This window comes from Protomyctophum bolini (assembly GCF_963924005.1).
Source record: "Protomyctophum bolini genome assembly, chromosome: 6".
NCBI lineage: Eukaryota > Metazoa > Chordata > Actinopteri > Myctophiformes > Myctophidae > Protomyctophum > Protomyctophum bolini.
Window position 1 is genome coordinate 35,578,018 of NC_137867.1, and position 16,307 is coordinate 35,594,324.

General features: G+C 42.2%; 1 protein-coding gene across 1 annotated transcript in view; it reads left to right on the forward strand.

The window, feature by feature from the left end:
* The window catches only part of citb (citron rho-interacting serine/threonine kinase b), a gene marked incomplete at its 5' end in the record, with an annotated part of 68,962 nt that overhangs the window by 20,802 nt on the left and 31,853 nt on the right, over positions 1-16,307 (forward strand). Inside the window, 7 exons of the mRNA XM_080766179.1 lie at positions 369-485; positions 1,886-1,995; positions 4,709-4,883; positions 6,212-6,409; positions 7,474-7,527; positions 12,652-12,849; positions 15,650-15,843. Of these exons, the coding sequence (XP_080622305.1) occupies positions 369-485; positions 1,886-1,995; positions 4,709-4,883; positions 6,212-6,409; positions 7,474-7,527; positions 12,652-12,849; positions 15,650-15,843 (1,046 nt within the window). The remainder of the gene's footprint in view (positions 1-368; positions 486-1,885; positions 1,996-4,708; positions 4,884-6,211; positions 6,410-7,473; positions 7,528-12,651; positions 12,850-15,649; positions 15,844-16,307) is intronic.

Below are 16,307 nucleotides of genomic sequence, written 5' to 3' on the forward strand. Positions count from 1 at the left end.
CATATATCACTGTCTGTTTGCATGTAGCGCATTATCCACAAGTGTAGTCTTGCCAAAAGATGGCAATATACAGTAGTATACATTATTTAATTTATGTAGTTACAGTACACATTTTAATCATCTTCCAAACCAGCCTAGCCTGCTAATGCTTTTATTCGAACTGTCATGGTTAGGTAACATGCACACATTTTTTACTTCTTTTATTATTCTCTGAACATTGTGTGCAATCAAATTCTCATACATCATTTATGTATTTTGCCGTCATGGCAAGACAAATTGTGAGAATTATTTGGTTCCCTCACTCACCTCTTTACTTGCCTGTCTGTATTCAGTAAACCAACTGTGGTTCTGTGGTTGTGTGTGGGAAGATTCTGGAATCTCAGATGAAGGCAGACATGGCCGACAAGGAGATGCTGGAGTCCAGTCAGGTCAAGTACGAAGAGGAGGTGCAGCAGAAATGCAGCATCGTCAGTGAGCAGAAGGCGGTAAGGGCTGTGGAGATTGGTTATTTTCGCTATTTTTGAAATGTTTCGAAATTAAAAAAAGTGGCTAAATAATTTGTAAAACCCACAGAGAGATGTAAAGTATGACCAAATTAATAGTTAAATATTTCAAAAAGTAGGCCTCTAAAACAGAAAAAGAGAAAGGAAAAAACGGTGTGAGAAAATCCAGACGGGAAGCACGCACATTTCTTTTTACGGGTGCTGGACAAAAATATACATACAAAAAAAAGGTTGGATGTCCACACACCGATGTTTAAGCTCCCAGTAGTTTTATTGGTACATAGTTCAGGAATTTTAAAAAGTGTGGACATAACATTTCTTCTTTACGTTACTGCGGCATTGAGAAGGTCGAGAGACCCTATTATGGTTGTGACCAGAATAGACTTTTACTACAACGTGAAGCCTATTATATCTACACACTCAATACTATGGCTTTTCTGCTTTCTTTAGTTTTTATTTATTTTAATCTTTATATTGTGTATACAGCTTTAATCCTTATGCCTTTTGTCCTAATATGCCATGTCCTTTGATTTGTACTGCAATTGCTGTACCTTACTTATAATATTGTTCATTTGTAGGCTTAGTTGTTTCTTTGCTATTTTTTGGTTTGCAGTTAATTATGTATTTTTCTGCACCATTGTCTCACCCTTGACTCTATTCTCTTATTCATTGTTTTTACAATTGGCCTTAGTGTCTCAATATAACTTTAGCTTTTACAAACTTTTCATGTAAACTTGTTCGTCAGTAGATGTGGTAGGAGGGTCATGTGACTACTCTGATTGCAATGACAGCTGGTTGACTTGTTGTATATAAAACACGCCTACCGTACTTTGTTGTATACGCATTCCTGATGAAGACCCGTAGGGGTCGAAACGTTGATTCCTGAACTATGTACCAATAAAACTACTGGGAGCTTAAACATTGGTGTGCAGACATCCAAACGTTTTCCTACTTTTGTGGGCACAATAATTCCAGTGCTGACAAGTAGCTCATAAGCCCAAGTGTGTATTCCCTATATAGTTTTAGTTTTCCACACGGGAGACCGAGGTTCAAATCCCATAATTACATATACAACGTATTGATTGTAGCTTCAATAGACTTTGAGAAAGGGGTAGGATTAGAGCTATTGTGGTTGTGGTTACGCCTGGCTGAAAGAACTGGCGTTATCAAACATAATTAAAACCTCTGACTTCGTCTTCACCTGAGTTGGCTCTGTACTTGGTCTGCTCTTTTCCCCCTCTAGAGTCAAGACCATATCTCTTTACCAAAAAGCTCACAGCTATTCGCGTTGCAATGCATTGTGAACTTGTAGCTCAACCGGAATAGGGATGCTAAGGTTCAAGTGGTTAAAAGGTTTCATTATCCCACTGCTCTCCATTTAGACCATCAACGCCATGGACTCTAAGATGAACAGTCTGGAGCAGAGGATATCTGAGCTGTCTGAGGCCAACAAACTGGCAGCCAACAGCAGCATCTACACACAGAAAAACATGTAAGTCACACATAATTATTTAGTATCCTATTAGTACTACAATATACAGTAATAGTAGTAGACAGAATAGGGACACTATAGGGTATAAATGCACCATTTACCATTGAATCATTATTTGACTGCACTGTTCTGAGAGGTATAGGCAAGAAAGTGTTAATCATTACAGCTACAGGTAACATATAGTATGTTACTTGTACTTCAATTTACAAACTTTAACATCTTATTTATAGTGAAACGTATGTTTAAATTAAGTATATAGTGTGTTTTGCTCTGGTAATCCACTCGAAATCTACTAATCCTGATTTTCATTTGGGATCAAATTGATCCCAATCCCATGTTTACCCTCTATTTAGAAGATTTGATCCAGATTAAAGCTTGGATATCAGAGTGATCCCAATCCTGATATTTTGTTTTGAAATACCCCAAATCTAAATCTGATCCAATCAGATAAAAAGACAAACAATAACTCAGTCACAGTATCAATAACAGGAGGGAGAAGAGGGAGTGACTGTTGTCATTTTTCCAGGAAGAGTGAGAGATTTATTTTGTTACGCACACAGCCAAATCCAGTGTGTCCTTTCATGCGTCAAACATTTAATAAATGCACCAGGAATCAGTAAACACAGTAATTAATTAGTCATTAATAATTACTAATTGCTGTGTTACTTTTAATTAGTTATTAAAAGTAACTGAGAGCCTTAACTCCTGATAGGTGAATTTACCACAGATATGCAACGTACAGTAGCACCTATCTTCAAATCAAACAGTCTGCACAGTGTCTGTCACTACTAGAAAATGAAACGAGGCTGGAACCTGCAGGATAATCAATTCTTAGTACTCTATGTCAAGAAAGTATGAATGAATTAATTAATTAGTGAATTAACCAGCCATAAAAAAACTGCTGGTGAAAAAAGCACCTGCTGCAAAGGTGATATTCATGTATGTAATGTTAACCCATCCAATCCCGGAAAGCATCATGTCATAGCAACATACATTTTTCAAAGAACTTAGAATCTATGTATGTAATCAAGGTATCTTTAGGTTATTTACAGAGGAAACGTTTGTGTAACATAATTGAAAACAGAAGTACATTTCACAAGTCTGAGCTCTATGCCCACCATTTTTCAAAAAGAGAGGGGTCAATAATGAAGTTGAATGCACAGGCATAGGCTACATGTGAAATGTGTGTTTTGGCATGGGGTAATGAATGGATTGATAACACACAGAAATTAAGCTACCACCACTGCAATATTATCACATTCTTCTTCTATATTTTCTAGCACTAAGTGTGTGTACCTTCCCAAAATTCACTATGATAATTATTCCCCGTAGCTAGGAAGCTTACAGATGTTCATATTTCATACATAATAATATAGGTATACACATACTGTACATACAGTTCTAAAAAGCCACAGCTCTGTAGCCATCTGTCAAACTTGGCCTAGTGTGGATAGTGCTAGGACGGAAGGCACAGGTTGCAAAATAGCCAAAAAGCAGGAAAAATACTGAATAATACTCAAAATAGCAAGTCTGAGTCCTTGTTTTATTCACCTTTAACACACATACATCCAGTCAGTCAGTTTGAAGTACCAATGCTTAATTCTGTTCTATGTAAAGGTACAGTATAGGATCGATTTGAAATGTGTGTTTTGGCATGGGGTTTATGGATGGATTGATAACACACAGATAGCACTAAGGGTTCTCAAAAATCACTATGACAATTATTCCCCTTAGATGGTACATTTACGGACTACATTATCTGGGGGTGGAATCTGCATGATAATGAATTTGTCCCACTTACTGTAGGTCAAAACATAATATTCATTCATTTCATTTCATGAATTAACGATTCTTCAAATAGCAGTTGACACAACTCTTAAAAAAAGAAGATGAATCTCAAGTTGGTGAAGCAATCAAAGTCATTAACACTTTCTCATTGGCCTCTGGTCTCAAATGTAACATTTCTAAATATGTGCTTCTTCCAGTTAAACAGCACAGATGCTATCATTTCAGGGGTCCCTGTCAAGCACAAGATTAAATATCTTGGTGTTATTAATTTATCGAAAAGGACCAAAGCTCTAGATTATTTTAACATTTTAACCCCCTTAATGCTTCCGTCCAACAGAGATTTAATCTTTGGTTTCAGAGAGATTTGTCCATTACTGGGAGATCCTTAGTATAGCTAAAGTTGAAGGCCTCTCCAGACTTATATAACACAGCTATGGCTCTTGATCAAAATACCTGTAAAGGCACATACGTACACACGTACGTACGTACTGGATATTCCTTTATTCCCATTTGTACCTTTGAGCCTTGCACCTATAAAACTAGTCCTTGTTTTTGCAGTTTCTCTTTCTCTCAGCATCCATTCTTTGCCTTACTCTGTCCCCTTTTCCACCAGGGTTGAACCGGTTCCGTTCTCATTAATTAAAGAGTGTTTCCACTGAAAATGAATTGGTTCAGAACCCTAAAAGTTGTTTCGGAACTGGAACTGAGGACTCCTGCTCCAATCCCATTCAGCTATGCCGCCAAGGTTCCAAGAATCTAACGGAACCAGTTCTAAAACCAAAGTTCTTCTGATGGAAAAAGGGCCTACTTATGTGGTTCAGGTGGACTCCACTCCACCTACTGTACATCCAGCACCATCCATATTTTCCCTATAGTTATTTGTGGTTATTATGGTATTAATACATATTGTGTGTTGTCCTACCAGGAAAGCACAGGAAGAGATGATCTCTGAGCTCCGACAGCAGAAGTTCTACCTGGAATCCCAGGCAGGGAAACTGGAGGCCCAGAATGCCAAGCTGGAGGAACATCTGGAGAAGATGAGCCAGCAGGAGCAGAATAATAAGAGCCGCGTTCTGGAGCTGGAAACCAGGCTCAGAGAGGTGATGGAGGAGAGGGGGGAGATGGGTTGAAGTCAAGAGAATATCAGAGAGCGGTAGAGGAGAGAGGATAGGAGAGTGAGAAGAGTAATGGAGAGAGGGTAAGTGCAAGAGAAGAGTGGATGTGAGGAAATAGGAGATGGAAAGAGTGGAAGTGTGAGAAAACGTTAGGACCTGGAGATGAGATTTAACGATAGATAGAGGGAGAGAGACGTGAAGACACCTGGGAACAGGTGAGAGAAAGTGGGACGTGGTGTTGACATTCTGTGAAAACACTGGAGAGAGAGGGAGTGAGAGAAAAATAAATGGGAGAAAGGGACAGTTACTGATTGAAGAAGATTGAATCAGGTTTCAGACGTGAAAAATATGGACTGCCACATATAATTCTTCCAAATTTGAGACTCGTTTTATGCAGACATCTACTGTATATTACGGGTTGCATTAAATTGATTGATAATTGCCAAGCGGCTTGCTAGATCGACTGAGCTCATCACATTCTAATTAAATCACAAGCCATTATTTGTAATCATGGAAGGCATGATGAAATTCATTTCTTAATTTCTTTTTTGTTCCCGGTATAACAAAAACAGATTTGAAACATTCAGTTTAGCCATGTGGACAGTGTCCAACATTTCAGGTACAAAATCTGTCAAGAAGAGGGGGGCACGGTGGCACAGTCGGTAGTGCTGTCGCCTCACAGCTAGAAGGTCCTGGGTTCGATTCCCGCTGGGGACGCTGTGGGTGCTGGGGGCGTCATCAGTGCCCATACCCGAGGCGTGGTTGGCGAAAGGGCCTTTCTGTGTGGAGTTTGAATGTTCTCCCCGTGTCCCCTAGGGTAGGTACCCTCACAAAAAACATGCAGTAATCCTGGTCTCTAAACTGACTCCACCTGGCCAGCGCACGTCATGGTGCTCTCTGCTTGCGCACAAGTAGGCCATACATGGCCTACGCCCTACAGTACTTGTGTGCAATGCGCAAGTTGGCAGCTAAACAGAGTGCATTTCTAGTTAACCTGTAGACCTGCTCAGAATCCACCAGTAGGTGATTGCTGGTGTGAATGGTAATGCTGTGAACAGAGAATGTGCTTGTTAACAAACCTCATGGGAACATAACATTTATTAAAGCATCTGAAATGCATTTCAATACATCAGGGGCTTTATGGATTGTATTCATGTCAGTGTAAAGGCTTACAAACATGCACTTAATCTCTCTCTCGCGCCTCATCTTTCTCCCCCATTTATCTCTCTCCTCATTTATATCTCCTCATCTATCTCTCTCTCTCTCTCTCTCTCTCTCTCTCTCTCTCTCTCTCTCTCTCTCTCTCTCTGTAGATTGGCCTGGAGAACGAGGAGCAGAAGTTGGAGATCAAGCGTCAGGTGACAGAGTTGACCCTGTCACTGCAGGAGCGCGAGTCCCAGATCAGTGGTCTGCAGGCGGCGCGGCATTCCTTGGAGAACCAGCTGCAACAGGCCAAGACTGAGCTGGAGGAGACCACTGCAGAGGCAGAGGAGGAGATCACCGTGCTGAGAGTGAGTGAGAGAGAGAGAGAGAGAGAGAGAGAGAATGAGGGATGGATAAAAGGAGCGAGGGAACAGGAGAAGGGAATGAGGGATGGGGGAGTGAAGGAGACATGCAGCAAGGCACATGAGAGACAAGGAGAACGAGAGAGAGAATGTGGGGAGAAGAGAGAATTGGAGAGAGGGAAGGGAAGTAGAGAAATCAAAGGCGAGCGAAGTGCGAGAATGAGGGAAGGAAACTGCAAAGGTTTAGAGACAAAGACAATAAGGGAAGGAGATAATGAAGAAACGAGATGAGAGAGAAGCTTGTAAGATATAGATGGTGGAGAATAGATAGGATGTGTACTGGTGTCGTGTGTCATGTTCTGTGCTGTTGATGTAGATAAGCATTCACATTTTACTGCATGCTTGCCCTGCTCAGAGACAGAGATAATGTGTCAGAGATACCATGCTGTCTAGTCCTCCCCTATTACATAATATGTAGCAGTGAGACCTGTCCCTCTTTCTGGGAAGAATAAGATATCTGCTACACTCTTGCTGGGTGCTCTAGCGCTACTAACTGAAAAAGAGTGAACCAATATTCTCCAGCGCTTGCTCTAGACCAGGGGTTCTCAACCCGTGGGTCGCGACCCCCCGAGGGGTCGCCAAATTATTTTGGGGGGGTCGCGAGACATGGCCAAAGCATTTCCGGGGGTCCCCAGCCAAAAACGTTGAGAACCCCTGCTCTAGACCAGAAAGCATGCTGGCTGGGCCAGGCTACCCCAGGGGTCTTAATTAATTCCCTATAATTCTATTTGGCTTACAACTTAACTAAAATGTTCATACTACGGGGAATGAATAGAGTCAGAGCCCTGACGCCAAACTATGCTTGAATATATCTATGCTCAATTTTGCTCAATAAATATATATATAATTAATTCTAAGAGTTGTCTGACTGAACTAAATACAATGTGGCCATATTGATATCGCCACCAATATAATACAGGCTGTATTTGAAATCAAGTCCTTCCTTGTTTCTTCTAGTCTTTTGGTGTGAGGTCCAGGTTTTTCTAATCTTTTGATTGTCTTCCTCATAGGCCCACCGAGATGAGATACAACGCAAGTTTGATGCCTTAAGAGACAGCTGTGCGGTAGGTCGCTTGCGCTTTGCTTTCTTTCTCACTCTTTTCCATCATATTTCTATCCTGGTTCACTCTTTCTTTTCCGGGAAAAGGCAACCTGACCCCCTGGAATGATAGAAATCCCAATGGAATCATCAAATACACCCAGCCATGTCCTTTAATTTATTAATTTCCATGCCCATCAGAGTAAAGCTGCATACTAAAAGATTTATATTGATTCTCCACTTTCATCAAATCCCCCCCTGTGACTCTGCGAGTGCGAACATTGGTGTTCTCATCTCCTTCTCCTGAAAAACTCTACATCAAGCATACAGTACAATTCTCATACGTCTATGTCGTATGATGTGTATGATGAATAGCAAATAACCCTGGGAAATTGAATGGTGTTTCATGGATTTTAAGCACCTTCAAAATTACAGCTTCAATACCCATGAGGCCATTATGGTTAATACATAATGGTCTCTCTTCATCCCTTTGCCCTACTTGAGAGATCCTCCCACTCACAGGCTGTTCAGCAGGCATCCGCCATAGATTCTGCTGGCAAATATTCAGGCAAAAGTTGAGCAACAGACAGGTTTTAAAGCCACTCTATCTGTATGCGCAGAACGGTTTGTTCCACATGCATTTCTTCTGAAGTACATTACTTTGGTGCACACTCTTCAGCTGCAATTTCACACAACGATAATGATGATGATGATGATTGCATCAGAGACCGAAGTGCAATAGACCGATTGTGATAGACCGATTGTGCGATAGACCGATTGTGCGAGACCGATTGTGCGAGACCGAAGTACGATAGACCGATTGTGCGAGACAGAAGTGCGAGAGACCGATTGTGCGAGACCGAAGTGCGAGAGACTGATTGTGCGACACCGAAGTGCGATAGACCAATTGTGTGAGACCGAAGTGCAATAGACCGATTGTGCGAGACCGATTGTGCTAGACCAGGGACGTCAAACTCAAATACACAGTGGGCCAAAATAAAGAAATTGGTAGAAGTCAAGGGTCGGACTGTGTTTCAACACACGGGCACCGCGGTCAGGAGGACGTCCCAGGCAAATAGCAAAAAAGTAAATGCATTTAAAACTGAAAATGCATTATTATTAAGCTCAGTTTCCTGTTCTATGATCCTCACAAAGCAGGACTTGTAGTATTATGGTGGTCCATGCAATATACCAGAGGGCCAGTTCTAATACTAATTAAATATCATCCCACGGGCCAAAAATAATTCATTCACGGGCATGATTTGGCCTCCGGGCCTTGAGTTTGACATATATGTGCTAGACCGATTGTGCTAGACCGAAGTGCAAGATACCGATTTTGCTAGACCCATTGTGCGAGACCCATTGTGCGAGACCCATTGTGCTAGACCGATTGTGCGAGAGACCGATTGTGCGAGGCCGAAGTGCGATTGACCGATTGTGCGAGACCGAAGTGCGAGAAATATGTGCGAGACCGATTGTGCAAGACCGATTGTGCGAGACCGATTGTGCGAGAAATTTGTGCGAGACCGATTGTGCGAGAAATTTGTGCGAGACCGATTGTGCGAGAAATATGTGCGAGACCGATTGTGCGATAAATTTGTGCGAGACCGATTGTGCGATAAATTTGTGCGAGACCGATTGTGCGATACATTTGTGCGAGACAGATTGTGCGAGACCGATTGTGCGAGAAATATGTGCGAGACCGATTGTGCGAGAAATTTGTGCGAGACCGATTGTGCGAGAAATTTGCGTGAGACCGATTGTGCGAGACCGATTGTGCGAGACCGATTGTGCGAGAAATCTGTGCGAGACCGATTGTGCGAGACCAAAGTGCGATTGACTGATTGTCCCATGACGTGATGAAGATTATGTACCAATACCAGGGTATAATTGGTTTACGATGGTGACGTAATGATGATATGTTTCAGTGTCAGGGATATATGCATCAAACCACCCGAGTAACTACATTATACCACTAATCACTCAGAAATTACATACATATAGACATATACACATATAGACATATGAGCATATGACGTGATGAATATATGTACCAATGCCAGGGTCTAATTGGTTATCGATGGTGACGTAACGATGACAGTTTCAGTGTCGGGTGGACTAAAGGTAATGCCCCTATGTATACATGTATGTAATCTGACACCACTGCCATAACAGGAATAAGTAATCATTACCATACTTCAAAATACTACTTTTTCTCCTCCAAAAGTAGCAAATAGCTAAACCTAATTCAATATTTCACAGAGAGGCTGAGATTTGAAAGTTTGTAGCGGTCTACAGTACTTGCACACTCTGCTTGCGCACTAGTAGGCCAGGCCTACTTGTTTGCAACAAGCAAGTAGGCACTCGACAGAGTGCAGTTCTAGTTAAACTTAAATTGAGTAACACTCTAAACAACATTAGAAGAGCTGTGTTATTGAACTTCAGTCACAAACACATTTCACTTGACGTACAAAAACATCAGGAGCACCTCATCACTTTAGTTTTGCACACTTCATGTTGCAATTGTTCCCGTTCACTGCTCTATGCTTTGCCCCCTCCTTTTATCTTCATCTCTTCTCCAAAAGCCTATCTACAAGCTCACAAGATCAGCTATAGTTTCAACTGAATGTTAAACCCAGAATAGGATCACTAGGGTTCAAGTGGTCAACAGATAGCTAGCTTTCACCTGGATTCACTCGATCAGTATAGTAATATTTTGTGCTCTCAGTGTAAATGTCACATCAACGTTTAACCAGATATTTTCATTTTCTATATTGCCCGGTGTTTAGAGACAGTGTCCCGCCTTAGTTCTCCAATAGTGTTGAGGCGGCAAAAAGGCTCGGTAAATCGACAATATACTTCGGGTCAGCAATGGTGGTTTGCTTTGTACGTTGGGATGACAAATGGACAAGCTGTAAGGGAAGTCTCTGCCAAAACCAAACTGCGTCCTTTGCATTGTTTACTTCCCCTCCTCCCCACCTCCTCCTCCTCCTCCTTTACGTGCATTTAGTTGCCGCTGTCAGACCTTTGCCTCAGGGGAGAAGATGCACTGGCTCAGTGGAGAAGAGACAGCTAATTATCGTACTTAAAAGCTTTGCCTCCATTCCCTCCTCTTGCTGCCTTGTAGGCTGCTGTACAGCCCGATTCATACGCGACACCATCGCGCGACAGACCATAAATTAGGCTTAATTCCGCTCACTATGCTGGTTCCTATGGGAGCCAAGGAACAACCATCTCTTTAACTTCTAGCTTCATCAGTCTCTCTAACCCTCATTTCCATACACTCTGTGCACACAAGAGCATTCGCTGATTAGAGGAAGAGAATGGGGCTGATGAATTGATTAGCCTGATCCCAGCTCTGCCCTCGCTGAGATGTGGATGCTTGTGTTAATGACACAGTATGTAGCCTGGATGTCATTATAAGATGATTAAAATATTGAATGGTTTTTTGAGCCAAGCTGTACTAGATTTAACACTGTGTAGAGTAGCTTGTCAACCAGCAACACGTTATACAGTATATAATAAAGTGATGACCGTGCCTTTGTCCATGTTAGGAGTAAAATCGACCAATCAGTACAGGGAGCAGAGTTAAGTAACTTGTAAAATGAGTTGTAAAATTAAGTAAAATGATCAGGACTCTCAACCGAATTAAGTAATCCGACTCACAAGTCTGTACGACAAACCCTTAAAAAAAGGAAGAATATCGACCAATCAGAAGAGGGGGCGGAGCTAAGTAACACCAATGAAGGACAAGCATTTTAAACTGAGTCCAATGAGGCAACTCACAAGTAAGTGGCTAAAACAAACTCTTCAAAAGTTCTGTCAAAAGATAGAAACTATGAAATATCGGAATATCAGAATAGGGGACAGGGCGAAGTGACTCCAAAGAAGAACAAAGACTTTTATCAAGTGAAGTGACACAACTAACAAGTCTGTACGACAAAACCATTCAAAAGTTAAAGCAAGCGCTGGAAATTCAAAAATTCAAATATCGACCAATAAGAAGAACAAAGGTCTCAATTTTCGTCTGATACACTGTTTTGGGATTTAGCAGTGGGGAAGGGGTGTTCCCCCACTAAAGTTGGTATTTTGGTTACCTGTCTAAATCCCTAAAACACCTCCGTTACCCGTTATATTATGCATAGGTGCGGTTTGGGTGTTACAATAATTAAACCAATCACCAATCCACGTGCCATTGCCTTTAAGAGATCCCTTATCCGTTGCCCTTTATGCCCAGTTCTATATTGCTTCATAGCCTTACGGTCTATAGCTCATGGAAGAGTGTTGAGTGCCTTGAAGTCTCACTTGTGCTGTAAACCCCCCCTCGTGCTGTTCTTTTTTTTCTCCACCCCGCACAGAGCCAAGACCACTCGTCTTTTCATTGAGTCACAACTCGCTCGAATCTTGCTCATTTAATAAAATTCAAAGTACTATGTAAACTACGGAATTCGGGCTTTCATTTGGTATATAGATCGTGTGTGTAGGCTGTCTCTACAAAATGTTAACAAGCGAAAAGGAAAGGTCGGTCAATTGGATTAAATCAATTGGATTGGAATCGCGCACGTCGCACAATGCCTGGCACAAGCCAAATAACATCTTTGACTAATCATAAACACAATGGACACAAGTAAGTGTGTCGGCAAAAAAGATAACGGGTGACACTTGACCAAAATACCATTAGCAAGTTCCTATAATCGTAATTTTCGGGTAGCGGCTGAATTGCAGGCCGCATCTCGGGTAATGCTGACGAAATTGGTGCCCAATCAGAAAAGGGGGTGGAGCCAAGCTACACCAATGATGACTGATGTCCACGGACATCACTTATTATTATAGTCTGTATGGAATCAGCTCAAAATGGAAAACCATTGACCCTGTGTAGATCGTTGATTTTCAATTCCTGTTTTGCGGTGGAAACATGTACGTTTGACGCTTCGCCACAGACACGCTTTTGATAACCTTTCATTGTTAAGGTCTTGTATGCATGCTAAGTGAGTTTGAGGTGGATCTGACCATCCTCCTCGGATGAGTGAGTGAAAGAACGACTCGTGAAAATGGCATGAAATGCAGGCAGTGGGAGAATGGAGTTGTAACATCACTTTTTGTGAATCAGTCCAGTCTGTCCAGGTAAATGTTGATGACTCCACTGCAGGTCATCACAGACCTGGAGGAGCAGCTGACCACGCTGACCCAGGAGAACGCTGAGCTCAACCGGCAGAACTTCTACCTGTCCAAGCAGCTGGACGAAGCCACGGATGAGAGCGAGGACCGGCTGCAGCTCAGCCAGGATGTGGACCGTCTGCGTCGGGAGGTGGCCGACCGCGAGATGCACATGAACAACCAGAAACAGGTGTTGTTTGAGTCAGGCGCTTTCCTACTTTTTTGGTTCTGGGAATTAAAGTCCATTTAAGGCCTAATCACACACACACACAGACACACACACACACACACACGCACGCGCACGTGCACACACACACACACACACACACACACACACACACACACACACACACACACACACACACACACACACACACTCACACTCACACTCACACACACTCACACACACACTCACACACACACACACACACACACGTACATGCACAATTGCACATGCACACACTAAAAAGCTCACAATGCTTCTAAATGTGACACGGTTTGAGCTTGTAGATCTGCTTTTTTGAAAAAATAGGATGTCCATGAAGATGACCTCAGTCATCAACTTGATTGCAATTTAATCATTTAAAGGGCCAGTGTCCTTTACTTGCATTATAGTAAACTGTAACTTTCCTAAGTCACACAAAAATTGCAGATCTACAGTGATGTGTAGATCTGCTTTTATTTTATTTAAAATTTTTATCCCACTAATTTGCAATCAATTTTTTCACCCAGTGTCACTTATCTAATGTAATCCTGGGCGCTACACTTCCTCTGCCAACCTGGGGGGCAAATTACAATAGATTTAACAGGGGAACAAATATAACAGGGTTGAGAGTTCATGGACACCTAAGGACACACATGGCACCTTCTCCTCCAGACAGACAAACTCCACACGCACGCACGTCGCACGCACACACACGCACGCACGCGCGCGCGCGCGCACACACACACACACACACACACACACACCGCACCACCACCGTCGTACATGACTTCCAAGCATAGCTGGTTACACAACCAACCGCCAGGACTGAGAGGCAGACAGACAGACAGACAGAGTGGGGGGGGGAGGGAGAGAGATCGACAGACAGAGGGAGGGAGAGACAGAAGGGAGAGAGAGAGAGAGAAAGAGCGAGAGCTACTGTATACTGAACACCCACACATACGCACCCACTCGCAGGGGCAGTGCACAGATGCACACATCACACCCGGCACATACACACGCACGTACACACACTCAAATAGACCCTTCACTTTCTATCTTCAGAGCTGCCTCCAGCATATACATAACACTAGAATCTTCCAGGATTTAGAGTCGAGGAAAGGTGTTGTCTGGTTCACCTCAGACAGGTAACATGAACACGTCACATATCTGTGTGAAACACAACCTAGTACAGCTCCGGAGACATGGGAATAAGAGAAAAACAAATAGTAGACTAGAATGGAGATATGCTATGCGTACTTGTTGAAACTGTTGTATGTTAAGGTTATTCTGAAAAGATTCAGGAACACATTAACAATTATACATACAAACAACAAGTGGGTGTGGGTGTGTGTGTGTGTGTGTGTGTGTGTGTGTGTGTGTGTGTGTGTGTGTGTGTGTGTGTGTGTGTGTGTGTGTGTGTGTGTGTGTGTGTGTGTGTGTGTGTGTGTGTGTGCCTGCGTGTGCGTGCGTGTGAGCGCGAGTGTGTGCGTGTGAGCGCGAGTGTGTAAGCGTGCGTGCGTGCACGTGTGTGGTGTCACTGGTGTGCGTGTGTGGTGCATGTGTGCGTGCGTGCATGTAAATGTCTGTCCGTGTGTGGGAGGGATGTGTCATCCCCATCACTCCCGGCCCGGGTCGTGTGGTTGCTGAGGATGCGTTGGACTTCAGAGAAGGGCTGCCGTATACCAGAACAGGCTATTTTTATCTTAGTGTGCGGTTGTCTAAAGCAGCGTGCTGAAAACATAGCAGAATGTACACGAAAGTCCCGCTGCTCTGTCCTAAAATGTTTGCTGGAGACACTTCCTAATTGCCATCCCCTACTACTGTGTTTTCAGTACACAACGCTGTTTCAATTAAAAAAAAATCTAATATCCATCTTGAAACCTGCTTTGTGAAGATGACTTTTCTCATCTAACCACAAAAATATGAAAAATGGGGTGGACTCCACAACACTTTTGAAATACATGACTAGGCAGCTTGTCTTCTTCCCACGGAAGAAAGGGGTCTTCAAAGGTCCTTCCATACTGTAGGGCGCAGGCGTTTGTTTATATCATATCCACACAGAATGCAATTTGTATTCGGAAAGAGGTTGACTTTTCACTTTGATTAAATGCATCAACCTGTATGAATTAGGCATCAACTGTATATAAATAGTTTGGATGCTAAATACTCGCATGGTATTTTCTTAAGATAGATTTGTCACACTCACACTAATACGTAAGAGGGAGTGCTGTACCATGAGATGTTGAGCCTTAGATAAATACACCGGACCAAAATGGAAATAAGCCCTCAGGGCTGTTTGTGTAGATTTATAGCACCATTGTATAATCGTACCACTGTACGGTTTGCAAACTGTTAATAAAGTATTCAATCAATATAAAAATAAATCTCACGGTATCACATGAAAACAAGTGTATTATTGCAAGTGTAGCACATTTCTTTGTATTGTACCAACACGGATTTGTGAAACATTTTTATGCTGTTATGTGTTTTTTTTGTTTTATTATCATTGGTGAAGATAGATTAAATTAACTCAAGCCCAACTATACTTAACTGAACTAAATTCAACTAAACTAAATTCAACTAGACTAGATTAGACTAGGCCATGACTATAACAATTATACTTAACTATAGTCTTGACATATATATGACATATATACGGTGTATGTATGTATGTATGTATATGTATATGTATATGTATATATATATATATATATATATATATATATTAAAACTAAATGCACTTCACTAAATGAAATGGGAAAACCTCTGTCCTGTGACATGGCAGAACATGGAGACCCTGAAGACCACATGCACCATGTTAGAGGAACAGGTGATGGAGCTGGAGAACCTGAATGATGAGCTGCTGGAGAAGGAGAGGCAGTGGGAGGCCTGGAGGTCGGCGCTGGAGGACGAGAAGAGTCAGGCTGAGAGGAGGACCAGGGAGGTCCAGAGGCTGCTGGACACCGAGAAACAGAACAGGTCACAGACACTCACTCACTCAGTCAGGACAGATTGATTGATCTGTCAATCAATTTGTCAATTGATCGGTTGGTCGGACGGACGGTTGATTGATTGATTGATTGATTATACAACATCATATTTACATTGGACAAACCAGATACATTTTAATTTTCAACACCTGTCTGCCTTTCTGAGAGAAAAAATAGAGTATAATGTTAATGCAATTAGATTTCCTTGTGTGAGCGGATGGCAGACAATGTTCAAAGATAAAGAGGTTTTGTATAACATTAACATTCATAGCATTCGTGCTTCCGTCCCCCACAATAGTAGGTGGCTGTGAACAACTGAACATGCAAGTAGACTCATAAGCAATGACCTATTTATATCTGTATCCATAATATCTATAGACATGTACTGTACATCTATGACACTCCCGCAGATACTATAACCACACTTACTCACACGCCTACAGAGTTTCAAAG